Source organism: Parathielavia appendiculata (genome assembly GCF_033297405.1).
Source record: "Parathielavia appendiculata strain CBS 731.68 unplaced genomic scaffold N657scaffold_4, whole genome shotgun sequence".
NCBI classification, from domain to species: Eukaryota; Fungi; Ascomycota; class Sordariomycetes; order Sordariales; family Chaetomiaceae; genus Parathielavia; species Parathielavia appendiculata.
Window position 1 is genome coordinate 91,873 of NW_026944223.1, and position 23,915 is coordinate 115,787.

The 23,915-nt window shown below is 55.6% G+C and overlaps 8 protein-coding genes across 8 annotated transcripts; 6 read left to right on the forward strand and 2 right to left on the reverse strand.

The window, feature by feature from the left end:
• Nucleotides 1-182: 182 nt before the first annotated feature.
• On the forward strand, nt 183-5,770 carry N657DRAFT_615650 (ABC transporter; the record flags this gene model as incomplete). The annotated part of the gene is made up of 13 exons (XM_062790471.1): nt 183-404; nt 522-1,059; nt 1,363-1,589; nt 1,661-1,940; nt 2,011-2,244; nt 2,317-3,017; nt 3,079-3,241; nt 3,293-3,700; nt 3,762-3,885; nt 3,955-4,142; nt 4,225-4,843; nt 4,905-5,360; nt 5,417-5,770. 13 exons carry the CDS (start codon nt 183-185, stop codon nt 5,670-5,672), a joined length of 4,416 nt encoding a protein of 1,471 aa, XP_062648497.1. The 3' UTR covers nt 5,673-5,770.
• A 1,377-nt stretch (nt 5,771-7,147) lies between these two features.
• Nucleotides 7,148-7,919, forward strand: N657DRAFT_330808 (uncharacterized protein). Its single transcript, XM_062786862.1, has 2 exons — nt 7,148-7,443; nt 7,507-7,919. Exons 1-2 carry the CDS (start codon nt 7,240-7,242, stop codon nt 7,819-7,821), a joined length of 519 nt encoding a protein of 172 aa, XP_062648498.1. The 5' UTR covers nt 7,148-7,239; the 3' UTR covers nt 7,822-7,919.
• Nucleotides 7,920-9,523: 1,604 nt separating this feature from the next.
• On the forward strand, nt 9,524-10,462 carry N657DRAFT_643478 (uncharacterized protein). Its single transcript, XM_062792564.1, has 3 exons — nt 9,524-9,647; nt 9,699-9,784; nt 9,851-10,462. Exon 3 carries the CDS (start codon nt 9,861-9,863, stop codon nt 10,209-10,211), a length of 351 nt encoding a protein of 116 aa, XP_062648499.1. The 5' UTR covers nt 9,524-9,647; nt 9,699-9,784; nt 9,851-9,860; the 3' UTR covers nt 10,212-10,462.
• Nucleotides 10,463-12,316: 1,854 nt separating this feature from the next.
• N657DRAFT_570814 (PR-1-like protein) lies at nt 12,317-13,370 on the reverse strand (the record flags this gene model as incomplete). The annotated part of the gene is made up of 3 exons (XM_062788767.1): nt 12,317-12,390; nt 12,446-12,759; nt 12,811-13,370. 3 exons carry the CDS (start codon nt 13,368-13,370, stop codon nt 12,317-12,319), a joined length of 948 nt encoding a protein of 315 aa, XP_062648500.1.
• A 4,794-nt stretch (nt 13,371-18,164) lies between these two features.
• On the reverse strand, nt 18,165-18,988 carry N657DRAFT_632697 (NADH dehydrogenase, alpha subcomplex, subunit 8; the record flags this gene model as incomplete). The annotated part of the gene is made up of 4 exons (XM_062791158.1): nt 18,165-18,308; nt 18,386-18,518; nt 18,647-18,874; nt 18,969-18,988. The coding sequence occupies 4 exons, from the start codon at nt 18,986-18,988 to the stop codon at nt 18,165-18,167; spliced, it is 525 nt and encodes a 174-aa protein (XP_062648501.1).
• Nucleotides 18,989-19,496: 508 nt separating this feature from the next.
• On the forward strand, nt 19,497-20,883 carry N657DRAFT_593328 (uncharacterized protein; the record flags this gene model as incomplete). Its single annotated transcript, XM_062789940.1, has 4 exons — nt 19,497-19,586; nt 19,661-19,778; nt 19,889-20,532; nt 20,597-20,883. 4 exons carry the CDS (start codon nt 19,497-19,499, stop codon nt 20,720-20,722), a joined length of 978 nt encoding a protein of 325 aa, XP_062648502.1. The 3' UTR covers nt 20,723-20,883.
• A 700-nt stretch (nt 20,884-21,583) lies between these two features.
• On the forward strand, nt 21,584-22,007 carry N657DRAFT_643482 (uncharacterized protein). The gene has a single exon (XM_062792565.1). The coding sequence runs from the start codon at nt 21,628-21,630 to the stop codon at nt 21,820-21,822; it is 195 nt and encodes a 64-aa protein (XP_062648503.1). The 5' UTR covers nt 21,584-21,627; the 3' UTR covers nt 21,823-22,007.
• A 145-nt stretch (nt 22,008-22,152) lies between these two features.
• N657DRAFT_569871 (cysteine proteinase) lies at nt 22,153-23,661 on the forward strand (the record flags this gene model as incomplete). Its single annotated transcript, XM_062788691.1, has 1 exon — nt 22,153-23,661. One exon carries the CDS (start codon nt 22,153-22,155, stop codon nt 23,659-23,661), a length of 1,509 nt encoding a protein of 502 aa, XP_062648504.1.
• Between the last annotated feature and the right edge of the window lie 254 nt (nt 23,662-23,915).

Sequence of the window (23,915 nt, forward strand, 5' to 3'; positions counted from 1 at the left end):
ATCAAGCCTGCAGCCTGGGGCCCCGTCAAGCCCCGTCTGGTTCGACGCAGTCTCGTCGATCGAGAACCCCTTACCCCCAGTGCTCTGTTTCCGTTCAGTCTCCCTTGTGTCGTACGTGCTTTCTCGCCTACGCGCCTTTATGTTTGTTTGATACCAGTCAAGCTCTGCCAACCATGGCCCACATGCCACCAACCGCCTTGGAGTGTGCTCGCCTCGACGACTCGTTCGGTCCCCATGCCGGCGAGTGTCGGGGCGGCTTCGACTTCACTCTGCTCTTTGAGGAGACAGTTCTAACACTCCTTCCGGTGGGCCTTTTGCTACTCGTGCTTCCCGCTCGAATTTGGCATCTCTGGAAGCGAGAGAAGAAAGTGGTAGCCGGGAATCACTTCGCAGCAATCAAGATTGTAAGCACATCTGACACTGGTCCCGCCTATGTTTTAGTATACTGCCTCACACTTGTGTAACCCCATATGAAAGCTACCTTACGCTAACACTCTGCTCGATTCTCTACTACGGTGCAGGTTGCTTGGCTAGTCCTCGGTGTACTGCAGCTCACTGAGCTGATTCTCTGGGCGACCCCCTCAGCTGTCCGGACACGGCCGACTCTACCTGGCGCAGCACTCAGTCTAGTCTCGGTTCTCGGCCTCTGCTTCCTCTCATACGTCGAGCATACCCGTGCGGTTCGGCCCTCGACGCTTCTCAACGGGTACCTGCTTGCCACGCTCCTGTTTGATACTGCCCACGCGCGAACCTTGTGGCTCCGTGCAGCAGACCATCTTAATCATGTCGTTGCATACATATGCACTACTGCCGTTGTGGTCAAGCTGATTGTGCTTGCGCTGGAGGTCCTCGACAAGCGTCGCTTGCTCCGTCCCGAGTACAGGGCTCAGCCGCCTGAGGCAACTAGCAGCATCTACAACCGGTCTTTCTTCTGGTGGCTCAACCCGCTGTTCCGGCAGGGATACAGCCATGAACTGGAAGTCGGTGACTTGTTCGTGCTCGACAAGCATCTTCAGGCATCGTACTGTTACAAGCGCTTCGCTGCAGCATGGAGTTCAGGTCAGTTTTTCACTCTCTTTATTCTCCGGTCTCTGTCAATCTACACCCAATCTTCCAATGCGGGTGCCTACCCGTCACTCACTCACTCGCCTACTCACTCACACACCCACTCACTCGTTACCACTCTCAATTCTTAGTGTCTCTTAGTACGGTAACCGCCTTAAGCTCCGTCACTCCCTCCCTACCTCCTATCACCCCTCCCGCTTACTCTATCCTCATTCATCCATCCCACTTTCGTCTCATTGCAACTTCCTCGTATCATGTCAAGCGATTTGCTCAGCTGCTAATACTCGCCGACGATAGTCACCAAGAAGTCACCCTACTCTCTGCTGGGGGAATCCTACGCCGTCCTCGCATGGCCCATTCTCCAGACTATTCCGCCACGCGCCTGTCTCATTGCCCTCTCCTTCTGCCAGCCATTCCTGATCAACCATGCCATCACTCTGTCCCAGCAGGCCATCACGGATGAGACGACACAGAAGGGCTACGGCCTCATTGGCGCCTATTTCTTGGTTTATGTCGGCATTGCGGTAAGTCATAATTTGACCTGTCTTAGCCGTAATCCTGCTCTTGATTGCTACTAACATTAGTCTCTACTTAGGTCTCCATGGGCCAGTACCAGCATCGCACCTACCGCACCATCGCCATGGTCCGCGCGGGCCTCGTCTCCATGGTCTATCGCAAGACAGGCACCCTGAGCATCAGGGACATGGACCCGGCCACGTCGATGACGCTCATGAGCGCTGACATGGAGCGCATCGTTCAGGGCTGGCAAACCATGCACGAGATCTGGGGCAACTCGGTCGAAGTCGGCGTCGCCATCTACCTGCTCGAGCGGCAGCTGGGCGTGGCTTGTGTGGTGCCCGTTGCCGTGTCGATTTGTGAGCTGCGTTTCTTTCTACTCCAGATCCCTACATGTGCACAGTACTTGCCTAACTAAACACTGCGCAGTATCCTTGCTCGGCTCCATCTTCGCCATGAACTTCATCATGTCCCGCCAGGCCATGTGGCTTGAGGCCATCGAGAAACGTATCTCGGCCACGTCGGCAATGCTCGCCTCTATGAAGGGCGTTAAGATGTGTGGGCTGAAGGATATACTCCTTGAAAACCTCCAGAAGCTTCGGGTTGATGAGCTGCGTATCTCAAAGCGGTTTCGACGGTTGATCATCTGGAATATGGTCTTCGGTAAGCCCTGGCACGAACTCACTGGAATCAGCTCAGGGGCGTTTGGCTAACCATGTTCTCATTTGAAACTAGCCTACGTAACTCAAGTCTTCGCGCCCGTCCTGACCTTCACCGTCTTCTCCCTCCGTGCCCGCGACAGCGGAGACAAGACCCTGGACACGGCACGCGTCTTCACCGCTCTCTCCCTGTTTGCCCTGCTCTCGGAGCCGCTCGCCTCCCTGGTCATGGCCCTGGCCGCCTATCTGGGCGCCGTTGGCAGCTTCGTCCGCATCCAGCAATTCCTCGACTCGGAGGAGCGCACGGGCTTGCCGAAGCCGAAGCCAGAGGAACAAGGCGAGAAACCCAAGATCGACAACGCGTCAGCTTACGCCCTCACCGTTCAGGATGCCGATTTTGGATGGGACCCCGCTAAAGAGCCCTTGTTGAAGGGCATCAGTCTCTCTATTCCCTGGCACAAGCTCACTATGGTCGTCGGCCCCGTCGGCTGCGGCAAATCAACCCTGATGCAGGCTCTTCTCGGCGAGGTCCCGCCACTGAAAGGCTCCGTGAGCTTGGGGTCGACAAGCATTGCCTACTGCGCCCAGGACCCCTGGCACATGAACGGCACCATCAGGGAGGCTGTCGTTGGCTGCGGAGAGTATGACGAGAAGTGGTATGCCCGTGTTGTGCATGCTTGCGCTCTCAAACGAGATTTCCGAGAACTGCCTCTGGGTGATGCCACGCGGATCGGCAGCGGCGGTGTCGCATTGAGCGGTGGGCAGAGTCAACGCATTGTAAAGCCTCTCCGTTTTTCCCTCGCCACTTCCCCTGGATATTGCTAATTTTCTGTTATAGGCTTTGGCGCGTGCTATATATGCTCGCAGAAAGATTATTATCCTGGACGACGTCTTGAGCGGTCTAGATAATACCACAGAGCAGCACGTCTTCCATGACCTTCTCGGCAAGAATGGGATCCTTCGCGAGACCAAAGCCACTGTGCTAGTTGTATCTTCATCTGGTACGTCCCAACCCCTAACCTCAGCCAGGACAACTGCTCACACGAAGGCAGTCAAGCGTCTCCCCTATTCAGATCACATTATATGTCTCAGCCCGAACGGCGAGGTCAACTGCCAAGGCACATTCGCGGCCCTCAATGACGCCGGGAGCTACGTGTCCTCGTTCAACTTGCCACGCGCTGACTGGTCGTACACCCCTGAGGATCCTGACGAAGAAACACCACGGCTTCAGCTTGACAAGGACGAAGCGGGCCTGGCAACTCCGCAGGCCAATGAGGTCGACTCTCGCGGCTCGCTTACGTCGAGCGAGACTGCTTGCCCAGCCGACGGAGAAGACAGGACCAGCCGACGGACGGGCGACGTGCAGATCTACCTCTACTACATCAAGTCGGTTGGCTTGTGGGCAAGCCTAATCTTTGTGTTGGCGATTGTCGGCTTTGTCTTCTGCATGTCGTTCCCGAGTATGCTCTATCCATAAAGTCCTCGCTACCAGCATGTTGCATTGCTGACTGCGTTGAATAGCCATCTGGGTGCAGTGGTGGGCTGCCTACAACGAATCCAACCCTAACGGCAGGCTGGGATACTGGCTTGGAATTTACGCCATGCTTGGTGGCGTCGCCATCGTGTGTCTGTTCGTCAGCTGCTGGTAAGCACACCGAGTATCCGCACGAGTGTCCTCCTCCTGACGGCATCCATGCTAACTGTGTTGTTCCAGGCAAATGATTATCACCATGGTACCGCTATCTGGCGAGAAGTTCCACTTCGCCCTGCTCAACACAGTCCTCAGCGCGCCTCTGTCCTTCTTCGTCAACACAGATTCCGGCGTGACCCTGAACCGCTTCAGCCAGGACCTTCAGCTGATCGATATGGAGCTGCCCACTGCGGCCCTCAATACCTTTGCCAGTATGATGCCACAGCCCCCCCCCCCCCCCCCCCTCTCCCCTTACATAACTGGAAATACCTCTGACATACTCACTCTCCACAGCGTTTGTCCTGTGCCTTGCACAAATGGCGCTCATCGGCTACGGTTCTGTCTACGCGGCCATCTCGTTCCCCATTGTGCTTTTTACTTTGTTTCTTATCCAAAAGGTATACCTGCGCACCTCGCGGCAGCTCCGCCTGATGGACATCGAAACCAAGGCACCGCTCTACTCGCTCTTTGAGGAATCGCTCAGCGGGCTAGCCACGATCCGCGCCTTTGGGTGGCAGGACGCCCTGAACGACAAGAATTTTCAGCTCTTGGACCGCTCGCAGCGGCCGTTCTATCTCTTGTTTGCCGTCCAGCGCTGGCTGACGCTCGTCCTGGATCTCGTCGTCGCCGCTGTTGCTGTGCTGCTCATGGTCCTGGTTGTGCAGCTTCGCGGCACCATGGCGGCCGGCGGGGTCGGTCTCGCGCTTCTCAATGTGATCCAGTTTAGCCAGAACATCAAGCTGCTGGTTACCTTCTGGACGATGCTTGAGACGCATATCGGCTCAGTGGCTCGTATCAGGAGCTTCACTGAGAATGCTGTGTCGGAGGATCAGCCGGAGGAGAAGGAGACGCCGCCTCCGGGATGGCCGTCAACGGGCGCGATTGAGTTTGAGAATCTGTCTGCTGCCTACAAGTAAGTCCCGGCTTTCTTTACGGTAGACTTGACCTTGCTGCTAACGGAATGTTTCTTTCAGTCGTGATGAGCTCGTTCTCAAGCAGGTCTCCCTTTCCATCAAAGCCGGTGAAAAAATTGGCGTTTGCGGAAGGACCGGCAGTGGCAAGACTTCTCTCATCATGAGCCTCTTCCGCCTTGTAGACATGCAAGGCGGGTCTATCCGGGTGGATGGCGTGGACATTGCCACCCTCCCAAGGCAAGATGTCCGCAGCAAGATCGTCGCTGTGCCGCAGCACCCCTTCCTCCTCAAGGGTTCAGTCCGTCTCAACGCGGATCCGATCGGAGCCGCCTCGGACGAAGAGATCAAGGAGGCACTGAAGTGCGTGCAGGTGATGGAGACCGTCGAGAAGAACGGTGGGCTGGACGCCGATATCGACGCTCTGAACCTGTCAGTCGGACAGAAGCAGTTGTTCTGTCTCGCTCGTGCCATGCTCCGCCCCAGCACCATTCTCATTCTTGATGAAGCCACCAGCAGGTAGGCGCCCACCAGGTCTTCCCCCGACAGACTCGTGTACTGACTTTGACCAACAGCATCGACGCAAAGACCGAAGATGTGATGCAGCGCCTCATCCGCAGGAAATTTGCCAGCCACACCATCATCGCCGTGGCCCACAGGATTGACACAATCATGGACTTTGATAAGGTCGCTGTCCTGGACGCTGGAAGGCTTGTCGAGTTTGACAGTCCCTACAACCTCCTCGACGTGCCCGAGTCGGCTTTTGCGAAGCTGTACAATGCAGCGCAGGCCGAGGAGGATGAAGAGTTGGTCGAAAGGAATTTGTCCTGATTGGGTTTAGTGTTACCCGAGCATGAGAACGAATGATGGTTGGTGATAACAAGGAGCTTGGGATTAGCGACGCGTCAAATGCAGAATAGTACTTCGTGAGGAGCGGTGTGCAAATTGACATGCCAAGTCGGAGCCCCGGATCTCCCTATCGGTGCGTGAATCAAAACTAATACTCCCGAGCGAGATTGTCCAACGAAGTTTGCACGGGCCACATTGCACGGATAATGTCATTCTAAGCCGGACTGGATATAACGATATCATCATTTTTATCGCCAATTTTTGTGCATTTCAGGCATGGCTGGGATTACCTATAATGGAAACTCGACATTGGGTTGTTTAGGGGTTCACGCAACTAGTACTGCAGGCTGCAAACAACCCGACTTTAACCTCTTTCAAGCCACACCTCGACTTTGACACGGGTTCAGCGGCGTATCGACACCTGGTACCATGGATGACCGTTCCGTGTATCTGCGCCGTATGTGGATGATCTCTTGAGGATAGGCACTTGATTGTTCAACAGGCCGCAACGCCTTGACAGAAACGGCGGCACTTCGTGAGACGGAAACGCGAAGCAGTAGAACGTGGCGAACCTGATCCCTACACCGCCGAAGGATACATCAGTGAAGGGGAAGAGCGGTTTACCGAGTGAGAGAATGAATATATGCCCGAATCCTACGACCCAAACCTTGTCAACCAGGAGAGCCTCAAGTAGCTGACCCAGAGTTACTGTCCGGGCAGCAACGAACAAGCATGGGTTGGCTCCAGGTAAACTCAACCCTAGCTTTGTTTGCTGCGACACGCAGCTAATAAGAGGCCTTCTCAGGATTTCCATCTCTGGGCCGATTCTCAAGTATTCGGGTGTAAGTGCCCCATTTCTTGATTCCGCACTGTTTCGCTCCTGGCTGTTAGACTCTTACCCCTGAGCACGACATGCCATGGCTGAACCAGCTGTTGCCCCTCTTCGATCGCATGGAGCAGGCAGAGAATCAAGTCACCAGACTACAAGTCGCTGTACTTTTGCGTGGACGAGGCCACGACCCCAAAGTACGGCATGACCGACCCCTCCAAGCATCCTCTTGCTTGCGAACAGGAGACCCATCTAGGGCATCTATGAGCAGCAGCTGGCTCCTCGGTATTTTCGCCAAGTCCACATGGCTCCCCCGATTCAGCCTGGCAGCAGGGTTCTTGAAGCGGCCATCCGCCGCAACATGGCCTTCTTGTCTGAGAGGGAGCAACCGGATAGCGCCTGGGAGCTTTAGAGAACGCTGTCCCTCTATTCCAAGGACGAAGTTCACAATAAACCTGTCATCTTCGAGGCATACTGGACGGCCTAGTCGGGGTGTGTGCCGTCCTTGGCCAGCAGAGACGCGTCTTCGGCCTTGATGGCGCTGGCATGCCTCACATTCACAAAATTGCTACACGAATCCCGGGTGGTCAGCCTGTAAAAGCCCTCATGATACGCCTCGCGACCGTGGACCCGAACAGAGATACGAGAGATACCAACACTTCGCCGAGAGCGAATCGCACCGGCGTAAGTAATCACCAATCACCTACCTAATTGAACTTGATGCTGTCATTTCACGGGCTCGTCATGCATGGCTCCAACCAACTGACAGGTCTCCGTTCCTGGGTGGCCCTCAATGGAACTACTATGCCACGTCCTGGCCCTGGTGGCACGACCAAGGCAGACACCTATCGGCCACCACTACAGCTCTTCTCGCGCTTTCTCAAGACACATGCTTTGTGGGTAGTACAGGCCCATATTAATCAGGTAGGTGGTGATACCTCATCTCTCCACCAGTCACTGTAAAATTAACCCGGCTATTATTGCAAGGACGGTGTGATATCGAGCATCGGCCTTCTGGAAGTAGAATCGGCGTCTCTGTCCAAGCCCCTCTCGCCACTTGCAGCGTCGCCACATACTCCGTCTCCGTCTACTCTTGGTCACTACTGGGAAGAAAAAACTGGCGGCGAGTCTTGCCTACTGGCGCTCACCCTTACTCGACCTGCTGACGCCCCTCGTGGTAGCTTCCCCATGAGTTGGTCTGGTTGCCAACCATCTCATTCCCCGGGAGATCGTTATGCTGAGCTTCGAAATGCACGGCGACTGCCTGACGCGCATCCGTCTCTACGTAAATCGCGGCTTTGATTGCGTTGAGCTCGGCAGGGTTGGTCCACGCCCTGCCCTGACGCCGGCGAGGGGCCGACAATCCTGCACGGTATCGAGGCGCAGTACACTAGGAGGAGAAGGGGGGGGGGGAGGGGGGGGGGTTGCTTAGTCTCCATTGTGCGAGCTTGAGAAGGAACGGGAAAAGTGAGCAGGAATTCCTTCCCACTTAGCCTGAGGATCATATCATCTCGTTCGAGGTGGGCGGTCCGGGGGGTGATACAATCGACGGGGTTTCCGCGAGCGAGGGGCCCGGCTCTGTGTTGGCGTCCAAGGTAAGATTTTTGATCTCATCTTCTGAAACAGAACGAAGTTGTTGATCGGCGGACCATGTCATATCAAAACAAACAAGGGCCGCGAGGTGGCAGTCGGGGATCCCGGTGGCCATGGGTAGACGTCGAGACGGGCAGCTGAGGAGGAGTCTATCATCGGGTTGCTCTTGGCTTCACAGGACAGGCGAGCGTGCAAGCAAGTGGTGGCCTACACTTTCTTAGGAGTGAGGTCCAGTTTGAAGGACATCTAACCGACTGTGACTCGGGGATATGGAGGCCTATCCTCGGTTTCAGTATTGACGAAGCATATCGAGCCACAGCCTACACAGCCATCGTGGTATGCCGCAGGCGCTTTCTATCGACCACCAAGGTTGGAAGGATAGCATCGGTCTGCAAGGTAGTTGGAGTAATGCTCTGGACTGGTATGATTAGCTTTATGAGAAGAAACAATGAAATAAACAGCATTGAAGCCAGAGGGCAGACACATGCTAGTGTACTGCCCGATACTGTTATCAAAGCTCTCGGTTTGACCATGCCCGCCAAGGAACAGTTGAAGACAAGAGGGGATTTATCCAGCGGGCATGGGTGTCGCTTTGATCGCGGATCGGTGAGACGGGATCATCCGCATGTGGCCACTGTTGGCCATTCAAACACTCGCCCATCTGAAGCCGGACGTTCCTCGTACACACTGCCAGAGTAGGTCCGGTCAAGAGCGCCGCTATCCTCTGTCCGGCAATGCCACGGTCAGTGTTACCGTCTGCCAAGGAAAATGTCGAGGATAGGTGAGGGCATGGGAACACCCCCATCCCGTCTCCAACCACGACGCCGGGCCCAAAGACGATCAACTCAGTTACCCCTGCCTATGTCATCACGCCGGACCAGTCCCAGATGAGACCCTCGACGAGAGCCTTGCAGTTGCGGGGAGAGCATGCACATACCATACACGGCTGCAGCTAGAGACTCCGCAGCTCCCTTATCTCCCCTTTGTCTGAGCTGTCCGGGCGATCAACTGGGTCCCGAGCCCTTGTGCCAGGCAAATGGAACCTGAGGGCAGAAGGGTAGTCGCGCAGAACCCATAGCAGCCAACCTGCACACACGCGGGCTTGGAAGCGGTCGGTGGGGTGGGTGCCTACCTAGTCAGCGAGGTCAGATGATGACGAGAGGTATGGTAGTGGAAGGGGCATACATCCCGCTAGCTGGTTAGAGCTGAGCAACACCCTGGCTTAGGTACATGTACCATTGGGGGCCGAGCCTCGCTTGGGCAGCCTGTTTGAGACCAGACTCGGGACCGAGGAACAATCATAGGATGGTAGCGATCTGCTGCTCCCTTTTTTCAAGTTACGCGCGAAAGAGCCAAGGGTCACTATCACAATCCCTCGAGCAAGCCAACGAGTCGAGTGCTGCTCTGGCTTCTCTCCTTTGTCACCGGGAACCGTGATAACCTCAGTTAGGCACTCGCTGTCGCTCAAGTGCAACGTGAAACGACCTGAATTACTGAACTCAGGCTTGACTGAGCAAGACAGCATGATTCTTTAAGTTTGGCGCCGTTGGAGGGGAGGATTATAAGTTGACTGACATATCCCGCAGTTCCTCAGTCTGCATGTGCAGATCAACTCGGGGCCTCGATCGCTTGCAGTTCGCTTTTCAAATGACCTACCCAAGTACCTAACCTGGTATGTGCCTCCCGAGACATGGCATCCATTCAAGGTGCCCTTGTTGACAACTCGTGGCCTGCCCAGGAAAAACAAAATGCGCTTTGGGTCCCTCGTCCTCGCCGGCCTCGCCGGCCTCGCCGGCTTTGCGCCCTCGGTTGTGGCCGACTGGCTCGAAACCACCTGGACCTGCGACGCCGATTTCTTCGTCATCTGTAACCACATAAATACTCCCTACCAACACTTCCACACCGACTTCGGCTCCTACGACCTCAATAGCGTCAACGACGGCTGCCACGCCACGGGAGTCCCCGGCACGACCGAGTCCTGTATCGACTGGCAGAACACCATAGCCCACTTCAAGTACTGGCACCAGAGCTACAAGTGCTGCCTGAAGAAGAATGCCGCCGGCAGGTTTTTTCACAGACGATTCTTGCCCGGGTCGTGAATGTTGGCATGACAATTGGAATGTGGTGCCGTGCACCTGGTGATCGGGGAAAACTCTTACAAACGGATGGACGGGGGAGGGAGCAGCAGTGTTGTCTGTCAGGCTAGGTGGCTGGAGGCCTCCAATGATGTTCCCGTTGGTCGTTTTGAGGCATGACTATTCATGGGACGGCTCGGTCTGATTGCTTGGTGGCTTGCTGTAATGGCTCACTTTTTCGGTTGAACCATGATTACCCTTACGGTGACTCAGGTACAAAGGTTGACTCCCCCTGAAAGCGTTCCATCCCATACAAAGTCGACGAGACGTGGTATCTTCTCCGGCTAGCGGGCCAAGCTACGTACCCTAGACGCCGAGGCTCCGGAATAGCTTTGCTCGCGGAGACGCTGAAGTCTAGAAGCGTGCGATATCATTTTTCCGTCCCTGAGTCAGGGCAAGCTAACGTGTTACAGTAGTACTAAAGGTCTTCGAGGAGTAGAACACTAAGGGAACCGGTCCGCAGGCCACCAACGATATCAAAACGCCTGTGTCAAGGTTCGTACAACTGACGATGACCTCAATGAGCTTGGATCCTGGCCGATGCTTTACCTCAACGCAGGCTACCGTAGGAGACTTATTTCAAGAACCAGCGCAACAAGCCGATGATGCACTGAGTGTCCTTGTTGGCCGGTTTGGCTATCACGATTGATGCAAGTCCAGGGCTACATGTGATAATCAAGGGGTTGACGTTCTGCACATGAACCATCCGTCCCTGAGCCGTACAACTCCTCAAGCCGCCGGGACCTTCTTCAGCATTGTTTCACTTCCTCAGGTGTCCCATCAAGTTCTTTGCGGGGCTGGACCACATCACGTCGCCCGGCCTATACACAACACCCGACCTCGACGCAGGCTTCATCAGCGACGAGCGCGGCATGATACCCATACATCGTCTGGGGCTATATCAAATTGCGAGAGACGGCGCCGCACATGGACCCCTATACAACGGCGAGGTGCAGACATAATCAACCACCACTTGCTGAATGGCAGTGTAACTCATCCTCAGAAATTTCAAATCCAACCGAACTTACCACGCCTCTTTCTCTGATCTCTGTCCCATGCTGCGCCGCAGTGCCGCACCCCCGCATTCGTCCTTTCAGTTCTCATACTACCATCCGCTCAAACAGGCCGTCCTCACCCCGACCATCACGTCCGTGTTTCAGACCAGTCAAGGGGCATGCAGTACCGACTCAGAGCCTAGACCCCCTCTCACAAACAGGTTCCAGACCCCCTCTGCAGCGGCCCGCCGGGCGGTCCGAAACGGCCAGGTCTAAACAAGAAAGGCCATGACCATTCCCCAGTAAAGACAACGCTCGCCGGACTGAGCAGCTATGTACTGCAAGCGGAATTGGATTGGCAGCATTGTATGCGAAAACCAAAGGTAAAGGTTTCCGCAGACAGGAATTCCAAGGTTATAGACGCACCTCTGTTCGTTCTGTTATGGACAAAGCATATACACCTCCACGTTGGCGCCTGCTGGGATGCACGATGCTCAGACACATCCAATAACTAGTGATAAGACCAGCGGCAGCTTGTCACCAAAAAAAAAAAAAAAAATCAAAGGCGCCCTAACTGCTGCCAGAGCCAGGAAGGGAACCCTGAACATGAAGCCAAAAAAATTTCAATACAGAAATGAATAACAAAATCACCCCCAAGAAACAAGCGGGCGGTGGACAACAAAGCCAAGAGCCATGTCCTCGCCAACGAAGAGAATACAAGCGAAGCAACCGTCCCCAGAGACTCCTCTCATTCTACCCGAGTGAGCCAACTTGTAAAACCCACACCTAATGACGTCGTCCAGAGATTATCCTTGTCATGATATCTGGCTGAGAATGTAACCTGTCGAAGCTGGATGGCTCGTCGGGCAAACGTTGATCGCGTAGAGAGATGCAGGGTAAACCAACCGCCAAACTCGCATCTTGGTCGAGAAGGAATATCTGTGCACAAGTAGATACACTACATGAAGCGAAAAATTCCAAAAGAGCCGCCGCTATCCATCTGGCCAGCAGATTCCATGCGACCTGTGGTCTGGTAATTGGCTGCCGAAAATGGAGGTTTCGGGGGGTTCCCGTTTAGGCCGGTGCAGCAACACGGGGCTGACCGAGGGGACGCTTGACGTTCTCGCCATACGCGCCGCCCACGTTACCTGGATAAGGGTTAGCAAAAGGGGAGAAACCAAACGATCCTTGCCAAGGACATACCGGGAGGAGAGTAGTTGCAGACGGTGTACCACGAGCCCAGCTTGGACAGGGTGTCAGGGGCGCAGAAGTGCGTGGCACACCCAACCTTCTTGGTGTTGATCCAGACGAGCTGGGAGAAGTGGCCCCATTGCATGAAATTGGACATGTCAGGAGTGTCCTTGCCAAAGTCGTCCTGTGGGAAAAGATAGAGTTCGTTGTTGTACCATCCATCGCTTGCGGCACGGGCGACCGACCCGGCAGCGCCAAAGGACTCAGGGTCGCCGCTGGAGCCCCACATGGCGAGGTTCTGGCCGTAACCACCGCCATTGATACTCCTAAGCTCTGTTAGCAGACTTTACCTGAATACATTGGCATCATAAACCCACGTATCGTGCTCAAAGACGCATCTCTTGGCGAGGATCTCGGCGGAGGAGGCAAGGCCATCGTCCCAGGTTAGAGCATCAGCAGAGTGATTGAAACGATGGATGTTGTGGTGGTACAGAGCGGTGCTTTGGTAGTCGGAGGGCTGTGCAGCTGGGGCTTGCTCGGTGGGAGCAGGCGCCTCGGCAGCTTCGGACGAAGGTTGAGCGGCCTCAACAATGGGCGCTGCAACTGGAGCGGGTTCGGGCGTTGGCTCCGGGCTTGGCTCCGGACTCGGTTCAGGGGTGGGCTGAACAGCGGGCTCAAGAGACGAAGATGATGAAGGCGGAGGAGGGGGAGGAGGAGCCTGCGAGGTGCTGGAAGGCGCAGCGGAGCTGGTCGTGGTCGTTGTGGGCTTGACGTGGTTCGGGCGGCGGAAGACGGTGGAAGTATCTCCCTCAGTCACGGTGACGGTAACCCATTCAACAACGACATCCGTCTTGACAAACAGGCGGCGTTCCTGGAGGATGGGACTGGCAGTGACCAGGAGAGCGCCGCAGGCGGCGAGTATAGTTGAAGACTTCATGGCGAAAATCTGCTGTGCTGTTGAGACGGTTAGCGTGTCTTCTGAATTTACAATGACGGGCTTTATATCTCGGGGCGAGGCTGGGAATGAGGTTTGCAGTCATGGTGTGCTGATTTGGTGGTAAACAGGGAAAGATGGCGGTGCGCTCCTGGCTTGGGAGTGACTGTCCCAAATAACCTGGTGACTGTGTTCATGGCTCGTCGACGAGGCCATTTTTTGTCCGAACCAGCCACCATTTCGAAGGATTGCACAAAGGTATTGTGCGGGATGCCGCCACAAAGCTCCATTCCAAATGGTCGTCGGTTCACAAGGAGCCATTGTGCGCCCGCAACAACAAAGCTAAGCCAACAAACATCAACATACCCAAAAATGTGCTGTATCCTTTGAGGAGGTGAAGCCAGATTCAGCTACTCAGGGCCAGCTGTGGAGGTAGCGCTGCTGATGCTTGGGATCCGTCAAGGATCTGATGGGATCTTATGCTCCAACGCAGATGCAAGGTAGGACAAGAGGTCGACCTGCTTGTCTGGATCCAGATGACGTCGAGTCTCGTGCTGCACACGAACCTCCGGGGGAAAAGCGCCTGTGAAAGGAGTGACTGGGAAACGAAGGGCGGCGATACTACTCGTCGTCTGCCACGGTTGGGTGGGATCCCACGAATGCTGCGCCGACCACACACGAATCCGGTTGTTGCTCAAAGACACAGGTGACAGCGCCGCCGTCGAAAAAGCCAAAAGGAATGGTGTATAAGTCGGACTGTTTGTCGCTGTTTTGACCGAGTGCAGGTGTGAGAATCGCTCGAAGGAATGGAGATGCGAACTCGAAGTTGTCGCGAGGGCGATGGCGATGATTCAAGAAAGGAGTGGACGAAGTAAAGACTTCAAAAGGAGCGGTGGGGAAATAGAAGGAGGTGTGCGAGTTGAAGGTCAAACTCGGCGGCCGCGTGGTGAAGAAAAGGCGGAAAGGTGAGGTTGTTGTGAAGGAGGAAGGGACGACGCTCTTAGCAGGCGGGAGCAGGTGGGCCCCAATCTGACCCACGCAGACCCTGGAAAAGTGGGAAACAGGCCTGGAGTTGAAGGGGCTTCCCCAAATTCCCAAGCAAAACCCAAGAAGCTGGTCCCGGTTTCTGGAAGCCCTTCAATTTTGGCCGGGCTCGACTTGCTTGGGGGGGCAAATGACCTCGGATCGGGCGAGCATGGGCGTTCTCAAAGAGGGCTCGGGGGACTTTCGCACATTGATTCCGTCGGGCGGCTGTTCAGGGCGAGTTCCAGTGACGGCTGGCCGGTCTCAGATACAAGTGCGAGACTTATTGCAGTTATACCAATTTCTCGGACTACTGCGGCGTGAACCTGTCGCGGCTCTGGCCTGCTTCCACGGCGACCGCCATCCAAGACTGCAGTTGTCACGCATTATGTACAAGAGAAAGCTGCTGCCCAGTCGTCATGGTTTCTGGCCCCTCTGCTGCCCTGGTCAAGGTCTCCCGACCACTTCAGATGTGGTGCCACGGTAACAAGGCCATTGGCAAGAAACAACCATCCCATGTTTCTGACATGGCCGCTTTCACGACCAGGCACCTTCGATTCATGCCACGCGGCGTCAAATCTCATCTCTCCACTTGGCGGTGCGGGTCCGCCCCTGACATTTGCAGCAGCCAATTGTGGAGCTGTGCCTTGCAGATTGCAGAGTCGGGTTGACGAGGGACCTTTCCACGCAGTGCCTCGGACTGCTCTCCCATATCAAGCACATCGGCTATCCGGGCCGGATTTTCCAGGCTTGAGTGAGAAACTGAACAACACAAGTTGATGTATTATGCATGACCAAGTTACAGGAGAAACAGGAATATCATCTGACGTTCCCTCAATCTCTACAGGATATCCAAAGTGGAGTGGGTTTCATGCAACCTCCATGCTCTGTTTGGAAGCGGAACGGCTGGCCAATGAGCGTATTCAGCGTCTTCCTGAAACACGCTAACAGACGTCAATTTGTCTCCACCTCGGAATGCTTGGCTCGGCATGCAGCTCGATCTCTTGGTCCATGCACTGAACTTTGAAGAAGCGCCCGAGAGCTCGAAAGCCTCAACGAATCATGGATCTTATCAGCGTTTTCGAGTCCTCAACCCGGTCATTGTCAGCGGCCAGATTCAATAAACAGCATGGTCCCTTAAGTAGCTGGCAACCTCCTACCCTCCTGCCGGGCATCCTTTCATGTCTTGTCGAGCTTTAACGGTCATAAAGAGACATCTCCCAAGATTCTCGGTCAAGCATCCCATGTATGCAGCTCTGGACCCTCGGCATCCGCAAGCATGCGAACATGCATGCACCAGCCTTCTCGCCTGGTGGAGATGGCTTCACGACGGGCCGTGAAGACGGCTAGGCACCTTAGCGTACCGTAGCAATATCCGAAGACGACCGTCGCTGTCTCCGGTCTGGCCCATGAAACCACAGATATTGCCTGCTTCGTAGAGCAGCACGCTTGCACCTCTCGAGCGGCCACTTGAACCCCATTGGGGTGGGAGTTAGAATTCGATTGAAGAACATTCAGACTCAGACGCTGCAGACATTCCGGTGTCTCCTCTAAGATCCAAAGAGTTAGGAAGTAGGGTTTGGAGTCGATCGAGAAGATCCTTCTCGATCTCCAGAAGTCCAAGCCCTCATGCGATGCCACAATCTCCACAAAACCTTAAGAGGACGTCCATCGCCTCACAAAAAGCCCACGCAGCTGCCGAGGCCACTCGTCCCCTTCCTCGCCCCGGCCCCTCCCCCCTCTCAAAAAAAAACCAAAAATCCTTCGAAGCCAACAAGAGGTTTGCAGGTCACACTGCGCTCGTGATAACAGCAAATGATGCGGAGCAGCTGCAGCGGACATTGAGAGCCTGTGAGACCGGCATCTGCCTCCCACCGACACAGGCCGGCCTTTAATCCAGGCCAGTCCCGCTGTTGTGGCCCCGACGCTGTGGATTTGATGTCGAACCCAGAATCGTTTCTGTCAATCTCGCACGATGAGTGCGAGTGTCAAGTCGGAACTCAAATACAGAATCCAGGTGTCATAGGACTGGACACCATTCTGGCCTGATGAGCTGGCCGTAACTGGCCTCAAACGAAGTATATCAGCCGCTGCTATTCGTGTAACCCCTCCAGTGCCGGCTTTGGGAGGTCTGGGGAAGCCCCGGAGAAATTCAACGACCCGTTTCAAGACGGAGGTGTGGATCATCCGGACTTTGATACCCTGCTCTCAAGTAAGAGCCTCACACAGACCATTCAGACTGCCCACGTACACACATGTCCATTGTGGTCCTAGGACGAAGGGGCTTGTGTATGCCTATTGATCTCGTGAATGTACCACATACATCATGGCGGTCGATTTGACGGCTGCCAACTCTTGCCGTCGGTCTCGGTTCTTGCCCTACCATCTAGTCGACGTGGCACTGTCGACGCGCGTCAAACATTGGGGGACCTCTGGTTGTTATTGCATCAGAAGCCGATCTCAGGATGTTGCTTACCCGGTTGTTTGTTTGTGCCTCTGAGCGAGGGTTGAACTCGACTCCAATGACCTGGGCAGCGTACCTGTGTGCGCCGGTTCGCGTCGACCACGTGCCTGAGCGTACAGCAGACGAGTCGAATTCGTTTCCACCCGAAATATGTCCACGGCGACGGTGTAAAGCAAGGGGCTAACGGGGATGTTTGTTGGGCGTAGATTGTGGGGTTTCCGGTGATGCGGGACTCGGAAGAAGCAAACGGCCAAATACACCGCCTCGATCCCTCGAACGTTATGAAGCTTACATGCTAACCAACATCGCTCGGAGACGGGAGGCAGCCTGCATTACCCTATTTAGTCATACGACAGCTCAAGACAGCGACACAGAATTCCCGAGTAAGCACACAAGAGCCTGCGTAGTAAGCAGGAAGGCCAGGGGAAAACAGGGAAGAACACCATCCAGCTTCACACGGTTGGCCGGATATGTCACTCGTGCAATTTCGCACAACGGCGAACGGCACCAACAATCAACCCGTCTGCGGCATCCCGGTGCAAGGTAGCAGAACGAGATCTAGATAACAGCAGCTCACACTGCTCCGAGACCTGTCGTGCGCTCGTTCTTGCTGGACGTTTGAATACGAAAACCGCTCAACGTAGGACTCTCCACCTTGAGTCCGGGTCGGCTTCAATTACCTTAGAGAGGAGAGCGCCAATCTGTCTCAAAGAGAGACAAAGGTCTTGTGATAAGAGGAATGGCGCTTGAGCTTGACTTAAGTGGACTGACTCAGGCTCTGACAGCCTCGTATGTCCCGTTAGCCGTAACCATCATAGCCCCTGGAGTCTCCCTGAATACCACTTCGGAGAGTCACTGAGGTCCCCTGAAGAAGATCTCATGCCAGCCCCTACCTGAACCAAAGAGTCGTCGATGAAGAGACGAGTGAAATCCGGACATATGGCATCTCCAGCCGCGGAGTGGTATCCTCGCATAAAAATCATCATGCTGCGAGTGGAATACCCAGCATGCACCAACAAGATACCTTCCACCAGGTTGTCGGAAGCGGAGGAGCATCGAGCCACTGGTAGAAGCTGGTCGAAGACAGCAAGCGGAAGGTCTCCCACCCAAGTTGACTTTCGACTTTCGACCAACTTTTGAACAGCGAGAATCGCCATGCAGATGGTGGACGATTCTAGACACAAGGAGATCGACATGGTATAGCCGGATGAGCCTGTCTCTCTTAGTATGTACGTACGTACAGGTTCTGGCCCAGCACCACCCCCCCTCCCCTCCCTACCGTCCGCGTAAATACAAAAGCCACTGCACGCTCAAGAAGACTCCGATGCCTCAGACTGTCCTGGTATGAAGGGCTTCTCCCACCGCTGGATCCATCGGTGGGCAAACACTTGCTTCTGTCTAAGATGTACCGGTGTCGATTGCTTCGGCTGATCGGGGATAACCTTCTCGAGGTTCTGGGCAGGCGATCATGTTAGTGATGGTTTCGCTGGACCGGGAAACCGGGGACGGCTTTTGTCTCCGGAAGACGCACCAGATTTTCATAGACACACTTGTTCAACTTCCACTCGGCGGGCCGGCATTGCCACAGCTGCTGATTGTTGTTTTCGAGGCACTGCCAGTGTGCGCGGAATTGCTCCAGGCAGGACTTGTTGATGTCCTCAAGACTGGGAGGAGGAGGAGAGTCAGCATGTGTCCCGACCGCAGTCAAGGCTCTGACCAGCGCCTTTGTGCCCATCCCATAAACCTGACTCCAAGAACAACCATCCAAACGTGAAATGGTTCCGCAACGTACACACTCCGGGCGCATCGGGTGACCCGGCGGCCCTCCTTCAAGCACTCGAACTCGCCCCTGCCGGGGTTCTCGGTCTTGCATTGCATGTAGTCGTCATTGTAGTCCCTGCATCGCGCGCCGATGAAGAAGGAAGCCGACAGGAGCGGGGCAGAGCTGGCGCCAATCTCCTTGACCTTGGGGATCGAGTCTGGCAGCGGGGTAGTGTCGTAGAGGACCTGCTGGTTGAAGCTATCATTTCTGTCAGTCCGGTTCCCCTGCTCAACAGCTCCAGCGGACCCAATTGGGGGCCGCAATAGCTTGCGCATCGTGTGAGGACACTTACACCGGCTTCCGCGCTGCCATGTTGACTGTTTGGGCAAGCCCGTCCTGCGATTCGAAGCTGTGCGTGGTTTGGAGTTGGCGATGCCGCAGTCTCCAGTGTGAGGTTCCAACTTCGGCTTGTTCCACGACCAGTGGGCCCAATTTCGCAAAACAGTGATTGGCTGCGGCTTCAAGACGCTCGGGCCACTGTCGACGCGCTTCAAGCTTGAGAGTTGGAAACAGCAGTGGAGCGTATTTCGGCCGAAAAGCTGCGAAGGGCATCATCGGCAACCAAAATCAACAACCAAGAATCGCCGACGACAGCTCGGCTTTGTCTATTATACGGTACCCCTCAGTTGCGTCGAGCTCAGGGCACATTGCATAAACGCTGCTCCAATCATACCATAGCCTACTCCGATTTCTGCACGGTTCATCTGTACGATTCTACGTCCTCCCATCGCCAATTGTTTTTATTTGGATTTCCGCCGTTTGCGCCAACCCTGGGTCTCTCGGCACACCACCCGGTTCAGCCAACAGCCCAAACGGTTAGATGTTCTCTTCACTAAATCGGCCTGCGGGCCAGTCAGTTTTTGGCGGTGGTACGACTAGCATGTTTGGTCCATCGCTCGGAAGTACCAACGTGAGCTCTGCAGCCTGCCGCATGGGGACGAAGAGGGGAACGCTGATGCGAACATCTAGCAGCAGCAGCAGCAGCAACCGCAACAACAGCAACAGCAGCAGCCCGCGCCTGCGCCTTCTCTGGGCCAGCAACTACCAAACGCCAACCCGCAGCTGGGCAGTTCATTATGGCAGCCGGGTAGCCACACAAGCTGTACGTTTCTCTCCCATCTCCTCTCCATATGCCGACCTTTTCTCGCTACCGACGTCCCCCAAACGCCACGATGTGCTGTGCTAAACTCTTCCTCTCCCCGCCCAAACCAGACCAGAAGCCGATCCCGGAGCAGATCAAACTGATCACGGAGAAATGGGACCCAACAAACCCCAACTGCGCCTTCAAGACGTACCTCTACAACAAGGTGGACGAGCACACGGTCCCGCTGTACGGGCCGGGCCCCAACGAGGACCCGAAAGAGTGGGAGGAGGCGCTGCAGCGCAAGCCGGCGCCCAACTACATCCCCGTGCTGTGCGCAGGTTTCCCCTCCATCATTGCGCGCGTGACGCTGCAGCGGCGGGTGATTGTCGAGTTCAACAACAAGCTACACGCCATCAACGCGTCGCTGGACGCGATCCTGTCCAAGCACGACCTCGAGCACACGGTACGGGCCTTCAACGCGCGCCGACGGCACGCCGAGCTGAGCAGGCGGTGTCTCGTGCTCGCGTCGCGCGTGCAGGTGCTGCGGAACCGCGGGTACGCGCTGAGCGGCGACGAGGACGAACTCAAGCAGAAGCTGGCCCGCATCGACAAGCATATCCAAGACCCGGCGCTGAGCGCCCGCATGGAGGAGCTGTGGAGCCGGCTCATCATCCTCCGGGGGTACGCTGACAACTTGAAGGACGAGATCAACAAGCCTGGGTTTGCCGAGGGCGATGGGCTGGGGGAGGAGATTGAGGCCAAGGCGAAGAAGGTGGGTGCTCATGACGTCTTGCCTTATTTGTTACACATCGAGAGAATGACTAAATGAAGGGCAGATCCTTGAAGACTACGAGAAGCAGCTGCAGCATCTCAAGAAGCAGGTTGAGGAGGCCAAGAAGGACTTTGAGGACTGGGAGAAGCAGCACAATCCGACGCCGGCACCGGCAACAGCAGCCCAATAGGCGAGGAGTATCTGGTTGGGATGATACCCGAGATGAGTTTGAGAATAATATTATTCAGCCTTGGGGAAGGCGTTGGCCCGGAACTGGCTCATGGGGGTTGGTGTCACATAGATTTGGGACCCAGTATCAGAATTGATGCACAACCAGTCACTGCTACGCATCCTAAGGTTGCCTTCCACGACAGCCTGCCCCTGCACGCGATAGATGCCTGGTTACGGTTCGCCGGAATGGCAGACGTGACGCTGGCCGCCGGGAACCCGACTCTGAAGGCCGGGTGAAACTGGAACAACCGGCTCATTTTATTCCGACATGCCTGAGTCACCTGGAGCGGGATCCGTGTGTACATCACTCTAACAATACAGCTCACCAGGACTCGACAACGCCTAAAATGGATGGGACGACTGCTGTCAGACGAGGGGGAGTCAGCAGACTGTTTGGTGTTTGAACGGTTATGTCTTGAGAGATCCATGACGAACAGCACACGTCGGCATGTGCTTCGAGTAGGCATGGATGCTGCTAGATCACACTAACATGGTCAACAGAAGGACATGCATGACTCCCCTTGTTTACTTCTTGGCCCCCCCCCCCACCCGGACAGTTTACTATTCCCGTACTGTGTAGGTGTTGTCGACGACATCAGGGCTTTGACGGTCTGATCACCATTGAAACACACAAACCTGGCAGCCATGGCTAAGTTGTTTGCACCAAGCTTTCGGAATCTTTTCCCGACCATTCTGCTTTGGTTCAATTCTGTTATCTCAGACTCACGGTGAGTAGAGGCGGCCTTGTGCTGCGCACCTAGACCCTTAAGCTGATCCTTTACATGTGGAAGATAACTGAACCAAAACGAGAACTGCCAGACTCAGAGATCTTGTAAAATAGAGTAAACGGAAATCAGATCAGATATGCCGCAGATCTGGCCGGTAACAAAACAGTCGATGAAACCGAGACTCTCCATTGTCCACTCTCCAACCAATGAAGCAGACGACGACAACACTGACAACAAGGCTACCGTCAACGACAATAACGACAACAACAACAAGGATCATGGATGCTCTCCAGGTTCAGAAAGAGAGTCTTGTGGTCACCCAACACACTAGCTTCCGGGGATAACACCATGGGCACTTGATGTATGCACTCTGCCGAAGACAATGATGGAACGCTGAAACGTAGAACACGGACCGGAGATGGGTAGCGTGACGGATGATGGGCAAAAGGACCGATGAGGGGTTGAGGAGGTCTGATCACGGATTCGAGATGGCGCGCACAGATGTGTTGTTTAGTGAAGGAGAAAGAGTCCTACGAGGAGGTGTATAAGACTGTGCCTCTCCGTCGCAACCAGCCTTCACTCGCCCTTTTCGTAACAAGCCGCGACACTCGGGCACCTACTTAGCCTCCCTCACATCATACAGAGCTCAATGCTCCCTTACATGTTCAAGATGACCGGTTCCAAGCCTGAGCAGCCCGACAACCCGCCTAAGCACGGGCTGTACATCGGGGCCATCAACCCCTTTGCGCTGTGCGAGGCGGTGCTGGGCCGCAAGCTGAGCTGGACCGACCCGGCCACGACGCGGCTGGTATCGAGCATCCTGCAGACCGACTACGAGGAGCTGTTCGACATGCGGTTCAAGTCGATCCTGTACGCCGGCATCCGGCTCAGCGAGAGCGGCGACAAGGCCGAGCCGATCCCGGCCAAGGACATGCACACGCTCGAGCCGCGCGACCTCGTTACCCCGGACTTTTCCCGCGTGGAGAAGCTCGGCGACCTCGACCGGGTCGGGCTCAAGGACCTCGACAAGATCAAGGTCAAGCACGCCGTCATGTCCAACGGCAACCTGCGGCTGACGCTCGAGCCCGAGTCGCTGGGCAAGACGGTGTGCAACTCCGAGATGACGTGGATCCTGCGCGAGCTGTGCACCCCGTTCCGCATCAAGCCCAAGGAGGAGTGGATCCCCCCCAACGGTTCCTGGACTGAAATCAGCTACTGCAACCGCCAGCAGGCCACCATGTTCAGCAACCCCGTGCAGGGCGCAATCAGCAACAGCTGGTTCATGGCCGCCCTCATGAGCGTCGCCTGGGCCGACCCGACCGTCATCAAGCACTGCACGGGACCCCGGCGATCCAAGTCTTCGTCGTCGTCCTCTTCTTCTGAGGATTGCTCCCTGTCGGTCAAGTTCTACAGCAAGGGCGGCGACAAGGACGCCTCGACCGCCACCGTCACCGTCAACTGCGAGCTGCCCACCAACAACTCATCCTCGATGCTCATGTACTGCCGGCCTAGCGGCATGAGCACCTGGACGGCCCACTACTCCACGCACTCGTACATGATGCAGTCTACCACCTGGAATGCCGAGCTGTGGGCGCCCCTCTACGAGAAGGCCTTCGCCGCCTGGCTGACCTCCTCTTCCTCCGAAGAATCCCATGATCCGGAGTCTTCCTCCGCAGCCGCCGCCCGCGACAGCGACGCCTCGCACCACTGGCACCAGCACCCGGACCTGACGCAGACCTCGCACGGCGACCCGGTCAAGGCCATGTGCCAGCTGACCGACAAGGACCCGCAGTACTTCCAGACGTCGCACCGGCGCGGCGCCGACCTGCTCTCGCTCGTCCGCACGCATTGCTTCAATCAGCGCACCATCTACCCGATGGTGGCCTGGACGCGCCCCTCGGACTCCAAGTTCCGCGGCTGCACGCTCGTGGGCAACATGGCCTACTCCGTGCTGGGCTGGGCGGCGCCGCAGGAGCGCAAGCAGTACATTGTCCTGCGCCACCCCTGGGGCGTCACCGAGCCCGAGGGCATGACGAGCTATCCGGGCGTGGTGTCTCGTGTGGAGGCCGAGTTTTGGCCGCCTATTGAGCTGGTCGATCGCAAGGGTGTGTTTGCCATTGAGACGGAACCGTTCAAGGAGTACTTTGCTGGTGTGGGCGTTGCCAAGTGAAGGGAGAGGGTGTGTTGAGCTGGAAACTACCCTGGGACTGGAGGTGCCATTCCTATTTGTTTTGGTCTTAGTGAAGGGGAGAAAAAAAATTAGGGAGTTGAGGGTGACTGGATTCTAAAAGTTCTGTTAGTAAGGTCTTATGAAAATGAGAATGGTCATTGTGTATTCAGATGAATCATCAATTTGAGTCCCAATGTCAGGTAGTTAAGCTAATAACAGTAGTCAATTTGGAATAACAGGATCTGTGTAACGTA

Bases quoted from the DNA above. Each gene is read 5' to 3' on its own strand.
- N657DRAFT_330808 (XM_062786862.1), top strand. From the start codon at position 7,240: ATGCTGTCATTTCACGGGCTCGTCATGCATGGCTCCAACCAACTGACA. The intron at 7,444-7,506 runs GTAGGTGGTGAT...TATTATTGCAAG, and splicing joins TACAGGCCCATATTAATCAG to GACGGTGTGATATCGAGCAT.
- N657DRAFT_643478 (XM_062792564.1), top strand. From the start codon at position 9,861: ATGCGCTTTGGGTCCCTCGTCCTCGCCGGCCTCGCCGGCCTCGCCGGC.
- N657DRAFT_643482 (XM_062792565.1), top strand. From the start codon at position 21,628: ATGCCGCAGATCTGGCCGGTAACAAAACAGTCGATGAAACCGAGACTC.